The sequence below is a fragment of the Phascolarctos cinereus genome, unplaced genomic scaffold (assembly GCF_003287225.1).
Source record: "Phascolarctos cinereus isolate Bilbo 61053 unplaced genomic scaffold, phaCin_HiC Scaffold_4;HRSCAF=312, whole genome shotgun sequence".
Taxonomy (NCBI): domain Eukaryota; kingdom Metazoa; phylum Chordata; class Mammalia; order Diprotodontia; family Phascolarctidae; genus Phascolarctos; species Phascolarctos cinereus.
In genome coordinates this window covers 160,565,515-160,590,294 of record NW_027555847.1, presented here as the reverse complement: position 1 = coordinate 160,590,294, position 24,780 = coordinate 160,565,515, and the positions used below count along the sequence as shown (strand labels likewise).

General features: G+C 41.7%; 1 protein-coding gene across 1 annotated transcript in view; it reads right to left on the bottom strand.

Moving 5' to 3' along the window:
* Positions 1-24,780, bottom strand: part of SCNN1B (sodium channel epithelial 1 subunit beta) — an 87,887-nt gene that overhangs the window by 4,999 nt on the left and 58,108 nt on the right. The window contains exons 4-9 of the mRNA XM_020978639.2: positions 23,646-23,836; positions 18,947-19,050; positions 16,429-16,592; positions 13,669-13,776; positions 2,719-2,836; positions 303-378 (exon numbers count right to left, since the gene is read on the bottom strand). Coding sequence (XP_020834298.1) covers positions 303-378; positions 2,719-2,836; positions 13,669-13,776; positions 16,429-16,592; positions 18,947-19,050; positions 23,646-23,836 — 761 coding nt within the window. The remainder of the gene's footprint in view (positions 1-302; positions 379-2,718; positions 2,837-13,668; positions 13,777-16,428; positions 16,593-18,946; positions 19,051-23,645; positions 23,837-24,780) is intronic.

The following is a 24,780-nucleotide window of genomic DNA, read 5'->3' as shown; positions in this document are numbered from 1 at the left end:
CCAACCCCTCTCAGTCCTCAGACTTCTATGCATTTGTCATATGTTATTTAGAATTATAATTATTTGTGAATGTTCCCTTTACTAGACTATAAGTTCCATGAAGGCAGAGACCATTATCTAAATTTTATATCTCTCCTAGCGCCTCATACCATCCTCTGCACACAGTAGGCACAAAATAAATGATTGTTGAATAGAATTTCCAAGTATGATGCTTCCTGTCCTTTCATTAACATAGGAATGGAGTTATTTCCAAGTCTTGCTTCCTCCTGTCACACTGATCCCCTTCCCTTCCAAGTACTCACTTGCAGGACTCCTTACACAGGCTGATGCAGTTTTCTCTCTGGAGCACACTCATGCGGAGGGCCGAGTAACAGTATGCTGTTTGACACAAACCAAATGGATTGTTGAGTAATGAGGGAGAAATGGGGAGGACTTAGAGGGAGCATCCTAGGGGGCTGGGAGCAGGCAGTACCTTCCATAGAAAGCCTTTCCTGATCTCCCCAAAGGGGTGGGGAATACCTGAGGACTCGAGGCCACATGTGGCCCTCTAGGTCCTCAAGTGCATCCCTTTGATTGAATCCAGACTTCACAGAACAAATCTCCTTAATAAAAGGATTTGTTCTGTAAAACTTAGACTCAGTCAAAAGGCCTCACCCAAGGACCTAGAAGGCCACATGTGGCCTTGAGCCCACAGGTTCTTCACCCTGTACTAGGCTCTTCCTTCCTTAAATCCCTTGTGTTTGTTTTGATTTTATTCTGTATATGTGGGCATGTATTACGTGTGTACACGTACACACACACACACACACACACACACACACACACAGGATTTCTTTCCCTTTTGTCTTTGTAACCCCAGTGCCTTGCCCTACCATGCCAGGCACATAGTAGATACTTAATCATTTTGTGCTGATGGATGGATTGATGGAAGGATTAGGTAGAGGGACTGGGAGGCGGTTAACACTAAACTGAAAAACCTAGCATGGGCTAAATATTCCCTGGTGGCAAGCTGGTGAGCTGACGTCTGCCTTGAGCCATTTTGAAAGCTAGGAGCATGAGTGTCAAATCCCAAAGGCCCAAGCCCATGTAGGACTCACATTGCCCAACACAGGTCCTTTATGAATAATAGTTGCTAGCATAATAGCTATCAATTTATATGGCTCTTTAAAGTTTGCAAAGCATGTTTAAGTGTCCCATTTTATCCTTGCAACAACCCTGCCAGGTAGGTGCTATTATTATCCCCATTTTACAGAAGAGGATACTGAAGCCAACAGAGGTGAAGTGACTTGGCCAGGGTCACACAGCTAGTAAGTATCTAAGGCTGGATTTGAACTCAGGTCTTCTGGATCTACCCACTGAGCCACTTAGCTGCCAAATAGAAAGCCTTCAGGAATGATACTTTGAATTGAATTGAAATTGGTCAAAGTACCTCTTGGAGGCCTTGGTAGCCTTGTTTGTTACTTAATGAACCTCTTTTTTTTTTTTTTTGGTGAGGCAATTGGGGTTAAGTGACTTGCCCAAAGTCACACAGCTAGTAATTGTTATACGTGTCTGAGGCCGGATTTGAACTTAATGAAGATCTTTAAACCTCAGCTAGAGACCTTGTGGGAGATTACGAATAAGTGACATTTATATAGTGCTTTGAAGTTTACAGTGAGCCTCACAGTCAGCCTGTGAGGTAGTTACCACTACCCCCACTTTACAGATGAGGAGATAGGCTCATTTTCTCACCCAAGGTCACACAACTAGCTACTGTGAGATTTAAACCCAGGTCTTCAGGACTCCAAATTATCACCCATACTTCTTAGATAACTCCTGGTGACAACAATTTTAAGATTAGGAAAGAGGCTGTTATTTACAATATGAGAAATCTAGGCTGGGTTCTGTGGGTGGGGCAGGGTCCAGCTTAAACTAGTTTGCTGATTCCAATACAGAATGTCCTTACCACCAGTTAGTTGCTTTCCCCTAGGAGGGCCCAGGGCTGCCCAGAGCCAGATAAAACTGGCTTTAGAAATAGACTGAGTTGAATTACCATTTAACCTGATATCTTTGACAATTTGTTTTGGTCAGGGACAAACAATCTGAAATTTATATCACTGGAGGTAATAACCATATAGATGGGTTCATAAATACAATGGAATATATTGTCTATGGCATAGAGCGCCCTTCCCCCGCCAATAAGACAGCCACATAGAAATGCATTGCTTCTTTCCCTTGGGATATTTATTGGTGGATTCTGTCCTGGAAATACATGTAAAATCTGATTAGTAGATAAAGGAGCTTCACCACAACCTGGTGAGAACCAATCTTCTGAATCTTGTGTATGGCCTTGGCAATAAAAGAAAGGCATTAAAGGTAAAAGGTAATAAGTGTCAGACATGGAAGTTGAACTCGAATCTTTCTTACTTCTCTTTATACATTTTGTAAGTTCTTCTGTAAGAAGTCTGGGTCAAATGTCTTATTCACTTCTGTAGGCTCCATATTGCACATATTTGCACAGTGCAAATAGTATGCGTATTTTGAATTGACTTGAAACTGAATTGAACTGGAGCTCCAATTTGATCAATTTGCATCAACATAAGGACCTCCTTCACTAGTTAAGAATATGGAAGCCTCTGAGACCTAGTTGCTACTTAAGTGGGAGTTGGGGGGCATGGGGGGTTGGGGGGATCTTTAAACACCAGGTCTAGAGGTATCATCTAGGGCTCAAATACTCACCCCAGTCAGGAAAGTCTTGGTAGTTGCAGTATTTCTCCCCTTCAGGAAGGGGATATAGGTAGTGACCACAGTTGCAGCTCTGAATCATGTGTTCTTGGAAGCAGGATCGAAGGCAGGCCTGAGGAAGGGGACAAGGATGGGGATGAAGGGCAACCATTCCTCCCTGAGGTGAGCACTGTTCAGGAGAAAGCCTTCCTGTACCCTGATTTCAGAAACAGCCCTTCCAGTGGGGCTCCTCTTAACTCATCAGCCTTTTTACACCTATTCCCAATACCTTTGGGTCATCATTGTGTCCTGCCGTATCCTCCTAACTGGTCTCCCTGCATCTCATCTCTATAGCTCTCATTCCATCCTCCATATTGCTGTCAGGCTAATTTTACTATGCACAGGCAGGACCACATCACTCTCTCATTCAGTCTAAAACAAAGGTTCTTAACCTGGGCCTGTGAACATCTCTCTTTCTGTCTTAAAATATTTTAATAACTGAATTTTGATATAATTGGTTTCCTTGGTAATCTCATGAGTTTTATTTTATGTATTTAAAAATATTGCTTTGGGGACAGCTAGGTGGTACAATGGATAGAGCACTAGCCCTGGAGTCAGGAGGACCTTAGTTCAAATCTGACCTCAAGACACTTGATCCCAGGCAAGTCACTTAACCCCAATTGCCTCACCAAAAAAAAAAAAAAAACAAAAAAGAAACAACCCCTCCCCCAACCAAAAAAGATTACTTTGCCCATCAATTGGGGAATGGCTAAAAAAATTATGGCATATGAATATAATGGAATACTATTGCTCTGTAAGAAATGATGAAGGGGATGGTTTCTGAGAAGCCGAAGGTTTATATGAACTGCTGCAAAGTGAAGAGAAAACAATTTATACTATAACAACACCATAAAAACAACTTTAAAGATTCTGATGAATGCAGTGATCAACCATTATTCCAGAGGATCAATGGCGTACAACACTACTTACCTCCTGACAGAGAGGTGATGGACTCAGGGTGCAGAATAAGGCATTTATTTTTGGACATGGCCAAAGGGGTTTTGTTTTTTCTTTTTTTTGTCTTGACTATGCATATCTGTTACAAAGTGGGTTTTTTCTTTTTTCTTATTTTTTCCTCCATTGGGTGAAAGGGAAAATTGGAGGGAGATAAAGTAAATGCTAGCTCATTGAAAAATTTTTAAAAAATATTCTGAGAATGGATCCATAGACTTTACCATGCTTCTAGAAGGGTCTATGACACCCAAAAAGGTTAAGAACACTCTAAAACCTTCAATGGCCCCTATCTCTTTTAGGAAACAATAAAAACTTTCAGTTTACCATTCAAGGCCCTTTACAATATAACTCTGATTTCCAGACTTACCCCTTTTGCTTACTTAGCATTCTAGTCAAAAGGGATAGCTCATTGGGTGTCTCAGTGGTAAATAGGGGACCCAAATTCTTACAGTCCAGAAAGATAGATCCACAAACAAAAGAGCAATAATGGTACATATGAGAAAACCATTCTTATCAATCTGCCTTTTCTCACCACCTCTGTGCCTTTGTACACATTGTCCCCCTGCCTGGAATGATCTCCTCCTACAATTCTACCTTTTGAAATTCTTTGTTTCCTTCAAAGCCCAGCTGAGGCACCACCTCCTTCGTGAAGGTGAAGGAGAAGTAATTCTCTGATTACCTCAGCTAGAAGAGATCTTTTCTCTTTCAAATCTTTCATACTACTCTCATGTACTTACATTATAACTTACACTAGAGTTATCTATTCATTTTATTCCACAGTTCTCCCAACTAGATTGTAGATCACGAGTTTGTTTTGGATTGTTTCTAGTTTTCCATCACCACTGTACCCTACACATTTGTCTTTTGGGGACTGGATCGGTGATTTCATTGAGGAATTCCCTCTTTAATTAGGCATTTGCTGTTCAACTTACAGTCTTAGAGAGCTGTCTAGAAACCCTAAGAGCGTACTTTCCAAAGTCACAGTGTCAGATGTGGGACTCAATCCCAGGGCTTGCTGATTCTGAGGCCAGCTCACTACGTAGGTTTTTAATACATATTTGTAAGATTGAGTCGAGAAGGTATTTTAGCCTTCTTTACCTCGGACATTGGGTGCTGACCCAATGCGGGACCGTCTGGTTGGGCCTGTTGGGCTGGCTGAGTGAGACATATTGCGCAGCCTAGATGGGAATAATCTTTAGGCTTTGTTTTGGGTCTCTGTGACCCTTTTCTCAAAAATAATCTCCAACCGACCCTGACGTCATAACCATCAGGATTCAACACCTTTCTTCCCAGAGACAGAATACAATTACTAATCTTCTGAATTTGCCAAGACCTCAGCAATAAAAACAGTGAAATAGTCCCTGCCCACCAGATATGTAGAGAAGATGGGAGGGAGGGGAGAAGGGAAAGAGGCAGATGGTTGAGAAGCAAAGGGACTTGTCTGAGGTCATGGAACAATCTGAGTCAGCATTAAGGACTAATGCTCAGTCCTCCTGCCTCCTAGACCAGCACCCTTATCAGAATAGGAGCAGATCTGGGAGATAATGAATGACTGGGGACATGATTTGAACCCAAATTCTCTGGCTCCGAAGCCAGTGTTCTTTCTAATGTAACAAAATGTTGCTCACCAAGTGAGTAGCTGAAGACTATTTCTACTATTTTAGGCTAAACTGCAAAGCCCAGGGGGCAGTCAACTACATCCCCTTTCCCAATGAGGTCATATTTCTCCTTGGAGTCTGCAAGTGGTGACTATGGATAACTAGAAGGATCCACCCATTTTTGAGTCTGGAGCCTTGTATAACTCTGGCTCAGGGGAAGGCTCCTTGGGGTATGTGGCCCTTTGGAAATGGGCCTGCTCACCCTAGGGAAAAAATCGCAAGCTTTTGGGAGCAGCAGCATAATATATAGGGAGTCCAGGGCAGAGAAAGATTGGGCTAATCTAAGAAATCTCCTGACGTCAGTGATCAGTGAAAAACTCAAGATAAAGCCCAGAACTGTGGAGTCTTAGCCTATGCTTTAAAACTAACCCATCACCAAGTTCTAGAGGAGTCTGTCTTGAACTAGGCATTTCATTTTTTACCTTCAAACAACTAAGTCTTTAATGAACAAAATACTTACCTGAACTATTATAGCAGTCTCCTAACTACACTATTTTTCCCCCTTCCAATCCATCCTATAAACAAAAGGTGAGATAATTTTTCTTGGATAACATAGTGGAAAGAACTTTGAATTTGGAGCCAGAAGACCTAGGTTTGAGTCCTCTCTTCACCACTTAATAGTTGTGTAAACTCTGGCAAGAGTATGTGTGTGTGCATGTGTGTGTGTGTGTGTGTGTGTACACATATATGTGTGTGTGTATATGTGTGTATATATATACCTACATATATACCTATATATATATACATATACCTACATATATATACCTATATATACCTACATATATATACCTATATATAATACACTCACATATATACCTACATATATATACCTATATATATACATATACCTACATATATATACACCTATATATACCTACATATATATACCTATATATATAATACACTCACATATATACCTACATATATATATGTGTGTGCATATATATCTATATCTATATCTATATAGATATATATCTATATAGATATAGATATATATATAGATATATATCTATATAGATATAGATATAGATATAGATATAGATATAGATATAGATATAGATATAGATATAGATATACACACACATATCTAAGCCTCAGTTTACTCACCTGGAAAACAGAGATAAGAATACTTGTACCCCGTTCCTAGGGTATTTCTGAGGAGAGGGCTTTATGAACTGTAAAGTGCTTTATAAATGTAGACTACTGTTTCCAGCATGAGATCCAGTGGCATGTGTCTGTGATCTGAGGACTAGCCTAAGTTCAGAGATTTTCATTATTGTGGGGAGTATGGCTACTGGATGACAAATTATTTGATCATAGCAATGAGTGAAAATCATCCAATATGGTCTATGTTGATTGAGTTCCCATGCCAACAAAAGCATGGGTCTTGGAAATATCCTAATGCATACATACATCTAATGATGCAACCACCCTACTCAAAAACTTAACTGGTGCCCTGCTTCCTGTTGAATAGAATACAAACTCCTTAGCCTATGATTCAATGCCTTCCACAGATTGTCCCCACATTACAACAAAGTTCTCACCCTTGGGATTCTGACTCAGGGCCAGGGCTAGGTCAGTAGAGATAGCTGAGAGAATGAGATAAAACCTATCACCAACCTGACCATTGAATGTTCAGTCTGATTGTTCAGGAACTTCCTTTTACTGACTTCTCACAGAATCTTAGAGTGGGAAGGGATGTGAGAAGTCAACTAGTCCAACTCTTGTTTCCATTCTATTCTGGCCTTTAATAGCCTGCCCCACATTTCCCAGAATGCATGCCTCTCAAACACCTTTGCTTCTTTGGCATCTCTGATGTCCCATGTGGTTGTTCTGCAGAGAGACAGGTAGGGCCAACAGATAGACCTCAGTAGGCTGCAGACAACTAACAATTTGGCTAGCCCTTTGGTCTCTCTAGGACCAAGAATAAATGTATTCAAGAGACAGAAAACCCTACTGAGCCAGCAAACAGGGGTGGAAAAGTTCCCCTAGCTGATGAGTCTGTCTTTCAGGCTTCAGGAAAAGATCACATGCTGATCATAAAAAGATTATTTCCTGTGACTAAAGCAAAGGAGAGGAAAAAGCCACATTAAGTTCGAAATATGCTCTTCAGAGGAACCTTACTGGAGAGGGATGGGGAGGCGGGAGGTTCAGGGACTAAGGCAAGGGTCAAAATGCTGAATTCCAATGCTGACCTCCCCTCCCCCATCTGTCTATCTCTCTTTCTCTCTCTCTCTCTTTCTACCTCCCCCGCTTTCTCTGTTTCTTTGTCTGTATGCTGTTTTGCCTAAACATGAACAATAGTTTCTACATTCACAAAGGAGAGGGTGCCAGTTTCATAAGAGAAAGGAAGAATGGTGAAACATGATGCAACTCACACAATTAAAGAACCTCACAGGTCATCTAGTCCAACACATACCTGACTGAAGATCCTCTCTATAACATTTCCTAGAAGTGGTTAAACAGTCTTCCGATGCCTTTTAGTCAAGGGGAGCATACTACTTCCCAAGGCAGCCCATTCCATTTTTTCATGGCTTCAATTGTTAGGAAGGGTTTTTTTCTTTTTAATCTAGTCTAAATCTTTCTCTCTGCAACTTCCATTCATATCCTCTGGGGCCTAGAAAAACAGAACTAATACTTCTACATTCTTTCTACATGAAGATAGTTATTATGTCCATTCTACCTTCATCCAAGTCTTCTCTTCTCCAGGCTAATATCCCCCATTCCTTTAATGAATCATCACATGGCAAGATCTCAAGGCCCATAACTATTTTAATTGCCTTCCTCTAGATGTTCTTCAGCTTGTCCACATTCTTCCTAAAATGTGGTGCCCACAACTGATTGATACTCTCAGAAGACCATCATGGCATTGTAGGTATATATTCATGTGTATTATAGGTAGGTATTCATTTTCATTATGGAGGCTGGATCCATGGAGAAGCCCTAGTAATATGGCTGTACCATAAAGGCTTTTCTCTTCCAAGAAGATGGAAGATGATTGGGTCTCACTATCTGCTCTGCTGTTATACCCTCTAGACCCATGGGCATTGTCACCTGATTTGCCAACACACTCTAAGGACCCATGGTCCTTGATATATGGCCTATGGTTATATCTTCCTTTATGCATTATCTTTCCCAATTAGAATGTGCTCCTTGAGAGCAATGGGTTTCCTGATTTTCTATTTGAATCCCCAGTGCCTTGCAAATAGTGATTACTTAATGAATGCTTTTTCATTCATTCATTCATTCATTCATTCATTCATTCATTCATTCATTCACTCATAGGATTGGTTCCCCAAAATAGACTTATTACCAAGCCTACAGCAAACAAGAGGAATCAACTTAAATATGGAAAGCAGGATTTAGATTAGACATGAAGAACAACTTCTTTGGAACAGGAATTTGTGGAGGTCTTGGATTCTTGAACCCTTAAATGTCTTAATCCTAAAAGTTTAACTTGCCTTTTGATCTTGGAGTCCTTTATAACAAATTATTAGGATCTAGGAATTAATCACAGAATACTTTGCCCTTTAATGATTGTGCCCTGTGCCCCATATTCACAGACCTGTTGGGAGCAAGCTCCTACCCGGCCCAAATTCTTACCATCCAAGACAGGCCGTGAAGGAAACAATGGGACACATGAGAAAACCAGTCCAAGTTCATAGATGGAGCCAAGGGTCTGGCTTCTACAGAACTCAGGAGCATTTCCTAAGGCCAAATCCTTTGGCAAACTTCACCATTTTGAACAAAAATGTAGTGGGGCCTGCAGAGCAAGTGGTTCTGCCTTTCAGGGGACAGTGTGGTCTAAGGAAACTCCTTCTGCTCCTTAGGGAGAATGAGGATTCCCCAGAGATTAGCCCAGGCCAGTCCAGGTTCTTGGAAGAAAGAGCTTTGTCTTAAAGGTTTGAGTTCATATTTTGTCCCTTGGGCCAACCAAAGAAGACAGGACTCGGAACTTATAGTTGAGACCCTGTTATCTCTTCCGTCTACCCTCATAGCAGTAATGGCTTTGGGTGACCAGAAGAATAAGAAATAGAACACTCCTGCTCAGTAACTCCTTGATTGAGAGAATATTTAACTCTCCATGAGGTGGGTTTTTTTTTGAAGTCTTCAAAGTAAATTTTATTTATACATTTATTTACATGATTGTGAAATTGTTAAAAATTCCAAGATTCAACATTTTCAAAGGTTTAGACATTGGTGGGGCCACCTCTGGAGTTTTGAAGGAACTACATACAAACATGGATGTTTTGCAAAGAGCATACAGGCTAATTCACTAAGCAGGCAATTTATTTGGTAGTGACTTATTAAAGAATCTCGTATTTGGGTATGCTTATATAGATCCTAGTAGATATGTTCACACAAAAGAAAATGCAATGGGAAAATGATTGGTTTCCCTAAATGCTCATTTAGAAAAGTTTTAGAAAAACAATAAAATGCACAATGCAAAATGATCTATAAAGCTTGGTATATTACTTGTATAGGTTAGGAAAAACAGTAGGTTATCACGTAACATAAAATAATGCAGAGTATGCTAAAGTTCTCTTGTAAACAGAATAAATGGCTTAATTCAAATATGAGGAAGTGATATCTATAGCTATATATCTACATATTTGTATATATCTGCAGATATATACAGATAGATAGATACATATACCCTCTGAATCTAATCACCATCAGGATCATAGAAAGAATCTAATTAGACAAATCCTGGGAATGGTTCTGTTATGTCTTCATGGTCTTAAAAGAAGACTGGAAAGAAAGGGGAAGAGAAATACACTGGGTGGGGTGGGGGCAGGGGGAAGGGAATGGAAGGTTAGGGAAAATTATCTCACATAAGCAGGGTGCTCAAGTAGACATCTATACAAACGAAGAAGAAAGGGTGGGGAGAGCAAGTGACACTTCAACCTCACTCTCATCTGAACTAATTAAAGGAAGGAAGAATAAACAAATACACGTACAAAAATATTTGCAGCTCTTTTGAGGTCCCAAAGAATGAGAATCTGAGGGGGTACCCATAAATTGGGGAAGAGAGGAACAAGTTATGGTATATAAATGTTATGGAATATTATTATGTTGTGAGAAATGATCAGGGGCAGCTAAGTGGTTCAGTGGATAGAGTGCCAGCCCTAGAGTCAGGAGGACCTGAGTTCGAATCTGGCCACAGACATTTACTAGCTGTGTGACCCTGGGCAAGTCACATAACCCTGTTTGCCTCAGTTTCTCATCTATAAAATGAGCTGGAGAAGGAAAAATGGCAAATCGCTCCAGTATCTTTGTCAAGAAAACCCCAAACGGGGTCACAGAGAGTCGGACACAACTGAAATGACTCAACCACAACAAAGAAATTATTAAGGGGATGGTTTCAGAGAAACATGGGAAGACTTATGTGAACTGATGCAGAACAAAGTAAACAGAATGAGGAAAACAATTTATACCATGACAACAATATGGTAAGGGCAAACAACTTTGAAGGAATCAGGAACTGTTAATGTAATGACCAACCATGATTCCAGAGAACTAATAACGAAATATACTACCTACCTCCTGATAGAGAGGTGAGGGACCCAGTGCAGAATGAGATAAATTTTTTTTGGACACAGTTAATGTGGAAATTAATTTTGATTGATCATACATATTTGTAATGGGTTTTGTTTTTCTTTAGTCTTCAATTAGAGAGGAAGGAAAGCTTGGGGCTTGGGGTGAGAAGGCAAATTTTTTGCTAATTGGAAAAAATAAAATGTAATTTTTAATAGACAAAAAAACATAAATTTTGGGGAAAAAAAGAGTATAGGCCATTGGGTTCGACACTATTCCTAGTAAAATTTAGAATAGATTATTAAAGTGATGGTTTGTGCATACTTAGGGAAGTGGTGACACACACTTTGAGACAGTATGGGTCCAATAAGAACAAGTCATACTTGACCAACCAAACATCCTTTTTGGACAGGATTACTGGACTGGTGGATCTGGGAAATGCTATGTACACAGTACGCCTGGATTTCAACAAGGAATTTTTACAAAGTTTCTTGTGATACCCTTTGAAGATAAGATGGAGCTGTGTGGACTACATTACATGATTTGAAACTAGTTAAATGACAGATCCAAGAGAGTAGTAATAAATAAAGTTTATGTCTGCCTGGGGGGACTTTTTAAAGGGGTACCATTAGGTTCTACTCTTGGTTCTGTTCTGTTGAACAACTTTATTAAAAGACTTTGATGAAGACAGATGGCATTCTTTACAAATCTGCCGATGACAGAAGGGTGGGTGGTACAGAATCACAGACTTAGAGTTGGGAGGAATCTCAGAAGTCACCTAGTCCAACCCACACCCAAATCAAGCATCTTGTTTATTATATCCTTAACAAATGAGGTCATTCAGACTTTTGGGGGAAGACTACAGTGAGACAGAACTCACTTCCTTGAAATGCAGTTCATTTCCCTGGAAAGTTCTCACTGTTAAGATGCTATCCCTCTATCAGGCTGAAATTTTCATACAATCTTAGACTGCATTTGGGAGAAACCCAGTGCTCAGAATGAAGGAGATGATAGTTCCCCTACACTCAGCTCTAGGCTACCTTCCACAAGGAGTACTGTGTTCAGTTCTTGGTACCTCCTGTTAAGAAGGACATTGACAATTTGGGTGTGTCTAAAAAAGGGTGACCAGGATGACAAGGGCATTGGAAACCTTGCAAACCATGCAAAGATTAGTGGAAGTAATTAGAGCTGCTTTGCGTGGAGAAGGACAAATAAGATAGTTTTAGAATTGGGAGGAACCTGAGAAGTAATCTAATCCAATTCTCTCATTTAATAAAATGAAGAAACTGAAACTCAGAGATGCTTCAGTGGCACAATGGATAAAAGCACTGTCCTTAGAGTCAGGAGGACCTGAGTTCAAATCTGGCCTCAGACACTTACTAGCTGTGTGACCCTGGGCAAGTCAGTTATTCTCCATTGCCTCCAATCTCTCCCACCCCCCAAACAAAACATCAACAACAACAACAAAAGAGAGTCAGCATTGTGTAGTGGACAAAGAGCTAGCCTTGGAGTCGGGAAGACCTGCGTTCAAGTCCCATCTCTGACACATACTGGTTGTGTGATCCTGGGCAACTCACTTAACCTTCAGTACCCTAATCTACTTAGGTACAGACGTGTTGCTGACCTATATTGATAGAGGGATTTTCCTTACCAGGGAGTTCCCTACATTATAGGTCTAGACCATAAACCAAAACAAAACCACTCCTGAGGTCACACAGACAGTAAGTGGCAAAGATAAAATTTAAACCCAGATCTCTGATTCTAAATTCATTGCTCTTTCTTCTTAATTTTTTAAATTAAATTTTATTTTGAAGATTATTAAGCATTTATTTATTCTTCTCCACATGTTCCTCCCCTCCATCACTGGAAAAAGAAAAATAAAACCCTGGAAAACAAATTCTCAACACACTGACTAAAGGGTCGTCTTATACAAGAAGGATTGGATTTGCTCTTTTTGGTCCCAGGGGGCAAACTTAGAAGCAGGAGGTGAAATAGCTTGGCTCAACAGAAGAAGCTTCCTGACAAAGCTACCTAGAAATGGTATGGGTTGCCTTCCCAGGTAGTGAGTTCTGCCCCACTGGAGATCTTCAAGGGACGGCTGAATGACTACTTGGGGATTTTATAGAGGGGATTCATTTTCAGGGAGAGAGTACAGTAGATGGAGAGACAGTGCTACATAGGAGAGTGTTGGATTTGAAATCAACTTAAGTTGATTGAAGATGGAGTCTGCCACTTGCTCCCTTTGTGGCCCTAGGCAAATCACCCCACCCATCTAGGCCTCAGTTTTCTTATCTATCAAATGAGAAGGGTTGGACTGAACGGTCTCTATGGTTTGTTTTGATCTGAATTTATGGTATATGAGCCCGTAACTGTTTTCCCAAGATTCCTTCCACATCTAGCTTACTAGGATTCTACTATATCCCCTAAAAGCATGATAATGATGGTTGAGGATTTAAGGCGGATTTTTGGAGAGTCTAGAGGAATGTTAAAGGCCAGTAACATTTCAGCCACAGTGACACCATACCGTAACAATCAGGGCCAACATTTTCTCTTCCCTGCTCATTAATTGGCCTATATAACCCATAGTTCTATCTTCAAATTGATATACTTATCAGTAAATACTAGTTAATAATTAAATACAATAAGTATTTCATTTTACTTAGATACCTCATCACTAATAACTGTTCTTTGTGCCATAATGACAGTATACTATGTTCCAAAGTGAGTAGATCTTTTATTATCTATAATACCTTACCTGTATTGAGTAGGATGTGTTAAACTCACTGTAGAGGTTGGGGATCTGAACATCGGATCCATTGATGGTGCAATGGCTATAGGGCTCACCCATCCGCTCTAGTTTATCCTGAAACCCAAATACAGCACAGTTTTAGAAGAATGTAAGCTCCAAGCGGGCTTCAGAAAAACCTGGAAAGACTTGTATGGACTGATGCTGAGTGAAGTGAGCAGAACCAGGAGAACATTGTACACAGTAACAGCCACATTGGATGAATAACTTTGATAGACTTAGCTCTTCTCAGCAATGCAAGGATCTAAGACATCTCCAAGAGTCTCATGATGGAAAATGCCACCCACATCCAGAGAAAGAACTACAGAGTTTGAATGTAGATTGAAGCATACTATTTGCTCTTTTTTTCCCTTCTATTTTGTTTTGTTTTTCTTTCTTGTGGTTCCTCCTATTGGAGGTTCTAATTCTTCTTTACAACATCACTAACGTGAAAATATTTAATAGGAATGTATATGCAAAGCCTATATCAGATTGCACGCTGTCTTGGAGAGGGAGGTGAGAAGGGAGGGAGAGAAAATCTAAAATTCAAAAGCTTATGGAAGTGATTGCTGAAAACTAAAAACAAATTAATCAATAAAAAATAATAATATAAAAAAGAAGAATGTAAGCTCCTTGGGGATATATGATTTTGTTTTTGTATCTCCAGCACCCAACACACTGGCTGGTATACAATAAGCACTTAATAAATGAGTGTGAATTAATGAACAAAGGAACTTACAACTTTAGGGAATTCCTGGCTATTCAAGTCACTTTAAGAACCTTTTAGACAGTCATTCCAAGTTTACCAGCATATCCATAAAAGTCAGAAAGTTAAAAAAGTTAGGCCATTCTTAGCCTCCCGCCCCCACAACGCCACCAACACTCCAAGAACAAAGATTAAGCTTCCCCTTTCTGGGGCTGTTTGTTATTGCCCCAGAGGCCACAGAACCGGAGTCTGGGAAGTATTTTAAAAAATCACTTAGTCCAACACCCCATTTTACAGATGGGGAAACTGGCTGCTCATAGAGGGGAAGTGACTTGCCCAAGGTCATACAGCTAGGTAATGAAAGAGCCAGTGTTTGAGCTATTTATCTCCTGCCTTCAGTCTCTCCCTTTCTCTCTCTCTCTCTCTCTCTCTCTCTCTCTCTCTCTCTCTCTCTCTCTCACACACACACACACACACACACACACACACACACACACACACGCAGGAGTAACTATATTTTGATAACTATTTCAATATAATTAGGGTTTTTTTGTATAAAACGCATAAGTTTAAATGCCTACATTTTATGCATTTAAAAACATTATTCTGAGATGAGGTCCATAGGCTTCACTGGACTACCAAAAAGGCCCATGTCACAAAAAAAGGTGAAAAATCCCTCCTCTGATTCATCCCTCACATATTGTCAAATTAACTTATTTTTCCAATATACTTTCTGACCACATTATGTACTTCCACTAGGAACCTTCCATGGCTCCCCATTAAGGGGATATTGTTAAACAAGGAGTCAGTCAATGAGCATCTTTTTTTTTTTTGTCTGAGAATCATCCTAGATTAGTGAGCATCTATTAAGCACTTACTACATGCCAAAAAGTATGGGGTGTTCAGGGAGGACTAGCGCCTCTGGTGGGAGGGCCTGCCGAGCCCTTCTCAGGGCTGCTCATTCACCTTTGGTGTCCGCCTCCTCCCAACCCTCACCTGTAGCTCCAAGAAACCGTTAGCATGTGCAGTGGTCACACCTTGGTAAACCATCTCTGCAGACAGGCTAAATCAGGTTGAAGGTAACCAATAGGCCTCAAACCCATTGGTGAGTTAGGGGCATGTCTACCTTAATCATGTGAAGATTTTTCTGGGTGGAATGGGCAGATGAGAACAATTAGTTCCAATGGCCACAAACGGGGCTGAAGCAGGCACTGTGGAATGCTTGGAGCTTGGTCAGGCATTGAAGATACCAAGGTCATCCACTGTATCCCAAGACATTGCCAGTCTCTTTGACTTTTGTCCTGCCACTGGACTTCAGTGACTCAGGAAGAGACAGTGAGGCTGATGATTTTGTGTGACTCTGCCTCACTTAAGTCCAGTTCACTTACAAGTCAAGACATTGCCTGTGATGTCATCAGTCCTCTTCACAAATAAAGGACAAACAACATCTTGCCAGGCACTGTGGTGAGCTCTGGGGATACAAAGAAAGGCAAAAACACATTCCTTGCCCTCATGGTGCTCACATCCTAACAGAGAAGAGTAGCCTTAGGGCAGAGAAGGGGAACAAGGTTCACAACATACTTCAAAGCTAGGGAGGGAAGCCTTTGGGAGCCTCTGTCATTTGGAAAGCCAAGTTAGCCCAAACCAGAAATGGTTCCATGTCAGGTACAAGGATTGCACTAAATATATGTACTGACTGATGTCAGGTTTTCTCTGTGGGTGATGAGAGGCCAGTGCTGCAGGCAGACAAGTGCCAGATGGGGGTTGGGGCTATGTTGGAGTGGGGCCCCTCCTAAGACTCCATAAAATAGTGAAGCTCTGGGGAGAGGGAAAACAGGGGAAAGGGTTCTAGAGAAGACCCATGCACAAACTGCCCTTCTGCAAACAGTGCTGACTGTGATCAGGAGGCCATTTAACACTCCCATTCTACAAACACCTCTCCGGTTTCAGCAGGCATGGCCTTGGCTGTGCGCCCAAGAGTTCAACGCTTCTCACAGAAGGCTAATGGGGTAATGTATACATACCACCAGCACGCCAATGGAGGTCTCCGTTCCAGGCATGGCGTAGATACCCGTATCTTTGAGGAAAGGGTAGGACTTTTGCTCATGGAGCATCAGTCTTACCCCAGCTGTGGAGGTGAGGTAGTGGACATAATCCTTCTGGTCAATGTCCAAGATTAATTTCAGGCCTGCAGGAGGAAATTATGAAGGCTGGGGACTCAGGTTTGAAGTTGGTCCCGGAAGAACATTTCAGTAGCAGGGGCAGCTCACAATTGAGTCCATGGTTATGAAGAATTGCTTACCCTCCCTCCTTCCTTTCTTCCCCTTTCCTTTACCTACTCTGCAAAGGGAGGCCCACCTGGAGTCAGGAGGACCAGAGTTTAAATCCTGCCTCAGACACTTGGCACTTACTAGCTGTATGACCCTGGGAAAGTCACTTAACCCCACTGCCTAGCCCAAAAAAACAAAACAAAAAAATGGGGTTATGGGGAGTCTGACATGACTGACAACAACAACTAATGAAAATAATAAACACATGTAATTGAAAGCCTGTTGGGGCAGCTAGGTGGTGCAATGGATAGGGCCCTGAGGTCAGGAGGACCTGAGTTCAAATTTGGCCTCAGACCAAACACTTGACACTTACTAGCTGTGTGACCCTGGGCAAGTCACTTAACCCCAATTGCCTAAAAGCAAAAACAAACAAACAGACAAACAAAAAACCAAAACAAAACAAAAAAGCAAAGGGAGGCCCATATCTTATTTCGGCAGACCAGAAAGGCCCAGTCAAGGAGCCATGATCAGCTAGGTCCCCCTTGCAGAAAATCCAGATTGAACACATATAAATTTAGCAGGTCATGCTTCTCTTTACAAAAGGAATTACAGAATTATGTAACTTTAGAGCTGGAAGAAATGTTGAGAATCATCGTATTCAATACTCCCATTTTACAGAGGTGGAAACCAAGGTCCAGACAGATGAAAGAACTTGTCCACAATATAGCAGTATCCCAATGACAGAACAGGGACCCAAACTCAGTTCCCTTGACTAATCTTTCATCACACCGCAAAATTGCTTTAAATAGCAAACATCCCTAATACACAAATCTTTGAGGGACAGAAGGATTCCTCTAAGTGAGACACACACTACCTGGGGACCTGGGTTTCAGTCCCTGTTCCAATCTGGCCTGGTTTTAGAGGTGGTTTCTAAGAAGATTGCTCAATGTCACATCTATTTATTCCACCTTGACAATCTCTATTGCCAGGCTTCTTGGATCCCCAGGGCCCCGACTTGACTTCTTCAATTTGCCCCACATTGGTATCCTTTCAAAGATGCTAGGATCCACCACTTGGGTGGATCCCTAGCCTTGGAATAATGATAATAATAGATAACAAATTATATAGCACTTTAAGGTTTACAAGGAACATCACGTCCTTCTTTTTTTTCATTTGTTCCTCACAAAAACTCTGAGTCAGCTGCTATTATTAGCCTTATTTTACAGGATGGTGAGAGGTTAAGTGAGCTGTCTAAAGGTCACACAGCTGGTAAAATGTCTGAGGGACTATTTGAACTCAGTTCTTCCTGACTTCTGGTCTAATATGCTACCACTATACTATAGTGCTTCTTCTAGGAAATGGACAGATATTCCTGCTTAAAAGCCAGAGTGGTTTCACTTTTTGTTTTTTGATTCCCTCTTGTGCACCTAGCACAGTCCCTGACATACAGCAGGAACTTAATAAATGCTTGCTGCTTGACCACACCTGGGTAATCTCTTTCTACCCAGATATCCTCCATTTTCCTGCCGCTTGGTCCTCTTGTCTCCCTGGGGTTAGTTGGTATATCTCTCTCTCACACACTATAATTGCTGATCTTTGAGATAGAGTTAAAAGATCCCCTCTTGATCCCCATCTGATACCTTAAGCCAAACTCCTACTTAGATGATTTTTAAAGGAACTTTCAACAGCAAGAAAAATCAGATTTTTGAAAAGGAGATTCTGATTCTTGGTTGCCTAATTTCTTAGTGTTTTCCTAAGTGTTAGAAGGGATTTTGAGGTTTCTACCCTACATGATGGAAGCACAGTTCAATTCAATTCAACGTTTATTAAAAACCTACTATGTACTAGGCACTGTGATTGGCTGCTAGTATGGGACAAAAGCTAAGTGGTCCCCTGCTCTCAGAGAGCAGGAGATCTAACATTTACACAAGTAAATACAAAGAAAATATTTAAAAAATTGATACAGAAGAATTTCAACACTGGGAGAATGCCAACAATATGAGATAGGCTAAGGATGGGAAGGGTCTTATATAGGTGATACCAGAAGCTGTGCCTTGAAGGAAGCTAGGAATTCGATAAGAAGAAATACCCTATTTTTTTCCTCTGGGGCAGGGAATGTTTTTGTTTTGTCTTTCTGTCTCTAGCATCTGCATAATGCCTAGCACAAAGCAGTCACTTAATAAATGCTTGTTGGATTATATCGGATTTGAAAAGCCAAGATTCTGGCACGTGACTGTCCCTTGGACAGCCCTTGCCTATTTCTACAACTTACCGAACTCGGTTCCAGGGTTGGAGGAGAGTAGGGCTTTTTCATTCATGCCCCAGTTGAAGACATAGCAGTTGCCATAGTCAGGATGAAATATTGCAGTGAAGTTCCTAAAAGAAGTGCTCATTAGTGATAGTGGCTGTGCCACAGATACAGAAATACCCAGGATAGGTCTTGGTATCAGCCCCAGCCTCATTGCTGGCATCTGCTAAGTTTGGTTACTTTTCAATCCTGGACCACCCCACCTGATTCAGAAATGAACCCAGAACTCCTCTTTATTGCAAAATCTAAAGTCACATGCCAAGGGAATGGATTAGAGGACTTTAGCGTATTCACTTCTAATGCATTAACTCAGATTTTGTTGTCGTTGTTCAGTTGTGTCTGACTCTTCATGACCCCTTTTGGGGTTTGCCATTTCCTTTTCCAGCTCATCTGACAGATCAGGAACTGGGGGGAATAAGGGTTAAGTGACTTGCCCAGGGTAACACAGCTAGTTAAATGTCTGAGGCCAGATTTGAACTCAGGAAGATGAATCTTCCTGATGGCAAGCCCAGTGCTCTATCCACTGTGCCACTTAGCTGCCCCATTAACTCAGATAGATTTCTTTAAAGTCCCCAGAAGAGATCATACAACTTCCCTACTCCCTTTCCTCTCCTTTGGGTTTGTTTTTAAATAAGATTTTTGGATGCCTTCTCTTTTTGCATCAGAGTCATTTTGGGGTGCCTCCCATCCCAGCCCTAACTCAGGCAGAGAATTGCTTGAACTCTACCCTTGCAACAAAGAATGACACTTATGCAAAAAAAACTAAGAGGTGACTGCGTCAGACAACGTATTCAACATTCTGACCCTGTGGGGCTCCGCTTTTTTATTGAGGAGGGGGAACACATTTTGTTACCTGTTTCTCAGGAATGAAGATTGTCTATGACCTCTTTTCGTAACAATCATAGAACTGGAAGGAAACGTGACCACCTACTCCAAATCTCTTTGACAAAAGAGGAAATTAAGGGGCAGTAAATTACTCAAGGTCACATAGCTATTGAATGGCAGAGCCAAAATTGGAACCCAGGTATCCCAATCCTAACTCCAATCTTTTCGCCCCTGTTCCCACACAGCATTTCATGGCCTCACAACCTGTATACTCATGCAGTTGATCCTAATATCTAATTGAATCCTATCCAACTATAGTTTAAGCTCAGCCCTCCTGCCCTGTGTTTAGTGGAAGGGGGAAATACTGCTCAGAAAAACATCCAGTGTTGAGCAGAGGGCTTCAGGTATGCCCCTTATATGTCAAGCCCATTCCTTGAGTCTGAGTCATTGCACTGATTTCTAAAAACAATCCGATCTTCATTGATCACCTATAGAAATCACTTTGAGAGCTACATGGATGGTGTCAGTTTTGGCTTCCCTTCCTTGAGTTACTTTTCAGGAAGGTAGCAGTCTTGTGTGAATGTGGTCTTGGCAAAAGCTGAAATGTCACTAACACTGTTTGCCAATAGATTCAAGAGAAAGGGGCTGGGAAAGGAGACTTTGGGAACCCAGGCAAATAGAGGAAATTGAAATACGATATCCGTCTTGGTCAAACAAACTTTCCCCTCTTCCTTGTGGCTATATTTGTCCCAGCACTGGGGACATGTGAATGATGATGAAGGTTCTTATGAACTCCAGGTGAGAGGAAGGAGGTATTTACTGGGGCTAGTTAAGTAGGACCTGGAAAGAGGGCATGATATCAGGGAGTTCTCAAAGGGTCACCAGTTTGGAGTAGACAATCTCCAGTCTCAATACAGGCCCTGGGTTGGCCTTCAACCTGCAAACTAAGAGTGCTATTGACACGGAATCCCAGCGCAGACACAGGAAACCCTAGAGGGACTGGCATTGGCCAAATGAACTGAAGCCAGGCTCTTCCTTGGTGGAGAAGACACACCTGCTGGGTGTTCTCCTTTCCCAAGGACATGCTGTAACTCCACATTGAAGCCCGGGAAACACAATATTGTGGAGAGAGAGAGAGGCAGGGCGGGCCTATATCACCACCCCAGTTTCAGTCTGCAATCTCTGCTTTGCTCCCCACTTTGGGCAAATACAAACTATTTGTTCATGGATAACATAGTTTATTGAGAGCAAAGGCAGTTTCAAGCATTTTCATGGAACAACTCAAGGTGCCAAATAAAAAAAGGGGAGGGAATAATAAGGAAAAGAATCTCTCTGGGCTGTGTCTTCTGGCTGCTATGTCTGGTGGACACTTAGGCTTCTAATTATAGAGCTGGAAGGAGACCCCAGAAGCTGTCTAGTCCAACACCCTCCAAATGAGGAAACTGAGGGCCAGAGAAGTTCAATAATGTGGCCAAGGTCCCACAATTAATAAGTAGGAAACTTAAATCTGACTCAAGAGGCAGTAAGTGTGATATAGTAAATAGGGCACTGGACTCAGAGGCCAGAAGGCCTGGGTTCAAATCTCACTTCAGGTCCTTATCAGCCATGTGACCTTGAGAAAGTCATTTACCTTATCTGGGCCTTGGTTTCCCCATTGGTAAAATGAGGAGGTTATACTTATTGTCCTCTAGTGTCCCTCCCAGCAGTAAATCTATGCTCCTATGACTATAGCCAGTCCTCATTCCACAGCACCATACTTCCTTGAAAGTGCCCTAGACAGTCAGCAGGTGGGAAACGCTTGAGAAGAAGCTGCAAAACAGCTAAGGAAAGGAAAATAGAGTTACTCCAAATGGTAGATGTGAACACTCCATGGTTTTCAGGTATCGATTTAGGCAAACAATTGTAATAATGACTAACATTTAATAATGATAGCTAGCATTTATGTGTCCCGTTAAGATTTACAAAACACTTTACATACTGGGTGTCCTAAAAGTCTTAGTGCAGTTTTAAGTTATTAAAGCTTTGGTGTCCCAGACGTCTTAGTGCAGTTTTAAGCTATTAAAACTTAAAGTTATTAAAGCTTTGGTGTCCCAGAAGTTTTAGTGCCATTTTAAGCTATTAAAACTTAAAGCTATGAAAGCTTTGAGGTCCCAAAAGTCTCGGTGCAGTTCTAAGCTATTAAAACTTAAAGCTCTGGTGACCCAAAAGTCTCAGGGCAGTTCTAAGCTATTAAAGCTCTGGGGTCCCAAGAGTCTTGGTGAAATTTTAAGCTTTTTATGCTTATATGTTATCTCATTTGATCTTCACAACAGCCCAGTGAGGTAGGTGCTATTATTATCTCTCTTTATACATATGAGGAAACTGGGGCAGAGAGAAGTTAAGTGATTTGCCCAAGGTCACACAGCTAGTAAGTGTCTGAGGTTGGATTTGAACTCAGGTCCTCCTGACTCCAAGGCCGGAGCTCTATCCACTGCGCCACTTAGCTGCCCCAGGGACACATTTTAGTACAGTGAAAAGAATACTGGACTTGTAGTCCAGAGAGGCATATCTGGTTTCAAGTCCTCACTCTAGTACCTCCTAACTAGATGACCATGGAAAAGTCATTTAATCTCTTTGAACCTTAGTTTTCTCCTCTGTAAAATGGGGATAATACTTGTAGTACTAACCTTACAGGTGAGGACCAAATTAGAAAATGTATGTAAAGTGCTTTATAAGCCTCAACAGAGGAGGATCTTGGGGTTTCGTCACCTGTTACTACCACCACAGGGAACTGTGAGGGATTCCCTCCACCAACAGATCTCACAACCTATCTGTGACTTAATAGATAAGACTTAAGGTGTGCCCTGGCACAGACCACATTGAGTAGGTTACAGGATTTAGCCAGAGTCCTGTAGTGTGGAATAGTGGAAAGAATGTTGGATATGGAATCAGAGGACCCAGGTTCAAATCCTAGTTCTACCATTCAAGGTGGGCCTTTCTAGGCCTCGGTTTCCTCATATGTAAAAATGTGATAATTGGACTAGTGTGATGGTGATGGGATTTGAAATCAAGCCATAGAAGCATCAGTTGAAGGAACTAGGGATATTTAGGCATCTTTGATAACACTGGGAGAAGGTGATCTCTACCTCCTTGAATTTTCCTTAAGCACATTGTCTAGCTCTCTCTTTTGCCCCTCTTATAGCATGACTAATATTTGGGTACATGTATTTCCCCCTGGTGGAAGTTGGCTTCTTGATGGCAGAGACAGCACCATATTTCATCTTCCTATCACTAAAGCCTTGCACATTGTAAGCATTTGTGTAGCAGAAAGAGTGCCATTAGGTTTGGAGCCAGGAGAGACTTTGCTCACCTGGTTGAAATCCTAGCCCTGACATTTACTGTAGTATGACTATGGGCAAGTCACTTAGCTTGTTTTGGTCTCAGTTCCCTTAATTGTAAAGTGGGTATAATAGTGCTTGGACTATATACCTTTGTGTTGGACATGGTCTAGGTGAATTTTGAAGTCCATTTCTAGTCTAGGAACCTATGATTGAGATTTGGCAACAGTGCTAGGGATCATTCTGTACAGAGGAAGAGGAGGAGGAGGGGGAGAAGAAGGAGGAGAAGGAGGGGGAGGAGGAGAAGCAGGAAGAGAAAGAGGAGGAGGATGCGAAGGAGGAGAAAGAGAAAGAGGAAGAGGAGGAGGAGAAGAAGAGGAAGAGGAAGAGGAGGAAGAGGAGGAGGAAGAAGAGGAGGAAGAGGAAGAGGAAGAGGAAAAAGAAGGAGAAGGAGAAGGAGGAGAAGGAGAAGGAGGAGAAGGAGGAGAAGGAGAAGACAGGAAAAAGAGAAGTGTCCATACCTGTGATTGCAGGGTTCTGCCCCAAATAGGCAGGCCAGGATCATCTGGTTTGCTGAGTAGCCCATCTGAATCCTCTCTTCCAGGGGAACCTGAGAGAGGATGCTGGTGGACTGTAGGACATACCATTCTTTCATTGCCTGGGCAGCACTGGTGAAGTTCCAATAGGTGCACACTTTGCCATTTTGACTGCACTGTGGATGGGGGGAAAATCCAGGGTAAGGCAGTGCTGGGCCAGAACTGACAAACAGGCTTTTGGTAGACTGTCACCCTCCAAATGGAGGTCTTCCTTTCTCGATCCCCATAACTCAGGTCATTTTGTAGGAGTGCTATGGACAATGGCTTAATTTAGGAGACAATGAAATCCAGATGCTTCTTGGTAAGAGGGTTTGGTATCTAAGGACCCTTTGAATTATATCATTTGTGATCTTTGTTCTAGGACTCCTTCAACATAACTGCTAAGGCAGTGTGAATACTTCTGTCCCCCACATTGCCTCCTGAATATCAGACTTTCTCCACATCTAAATCTGTCTCTGTCTCTGATGTTTCCACCTTACTCTGCCTCCCCTTCCTCCATAGGGCCAAGCAGCAACTTTGACTGTTCCCTTGGGACAAATTGCTCAATATTGGAAATGGATAAGGTTTTATTGATGGAAATGATATGAAAGAAGATGTGTTACTTTCTGCTTTGCCACTACACCCTAAAGACCATAAGGCTTTTCCACATGATTGGCTGCCAAAACCCCCTGTATGTGTTGTCTCCCTCTGTAACAGTGTGAGTTTGTGAGAGACAGGGCTGTCTTGCTTTCCTCTTTGTATCTCCAGTGCTTTGCACATCGTAAGTGCTTCATAAATGCTTTTTCTTCCCTCCTTCTCTTCCTTCTTTCCTTTCTCCCTCCCTCCCTCCCTTACCCTTCCTTTTCCTTCCTTTCTCTCTTTTTCATTTTTTTGTTTCGTTTTTGTTTTTTGGTTGGGCAATGGGGATTAAGTGACTTGCACACAGCTAGTAAGTGTTATGTGTCTGAGGCCAGATTTGAACTCAGGTCCTCCTGAATCCAAAGCTGGTACTCTATCCACTGCACCACCTAGCTGCCCCCTTTCTCTCTTTTTCTCTCTCTCCTTCCCTCCTTCCTTACTT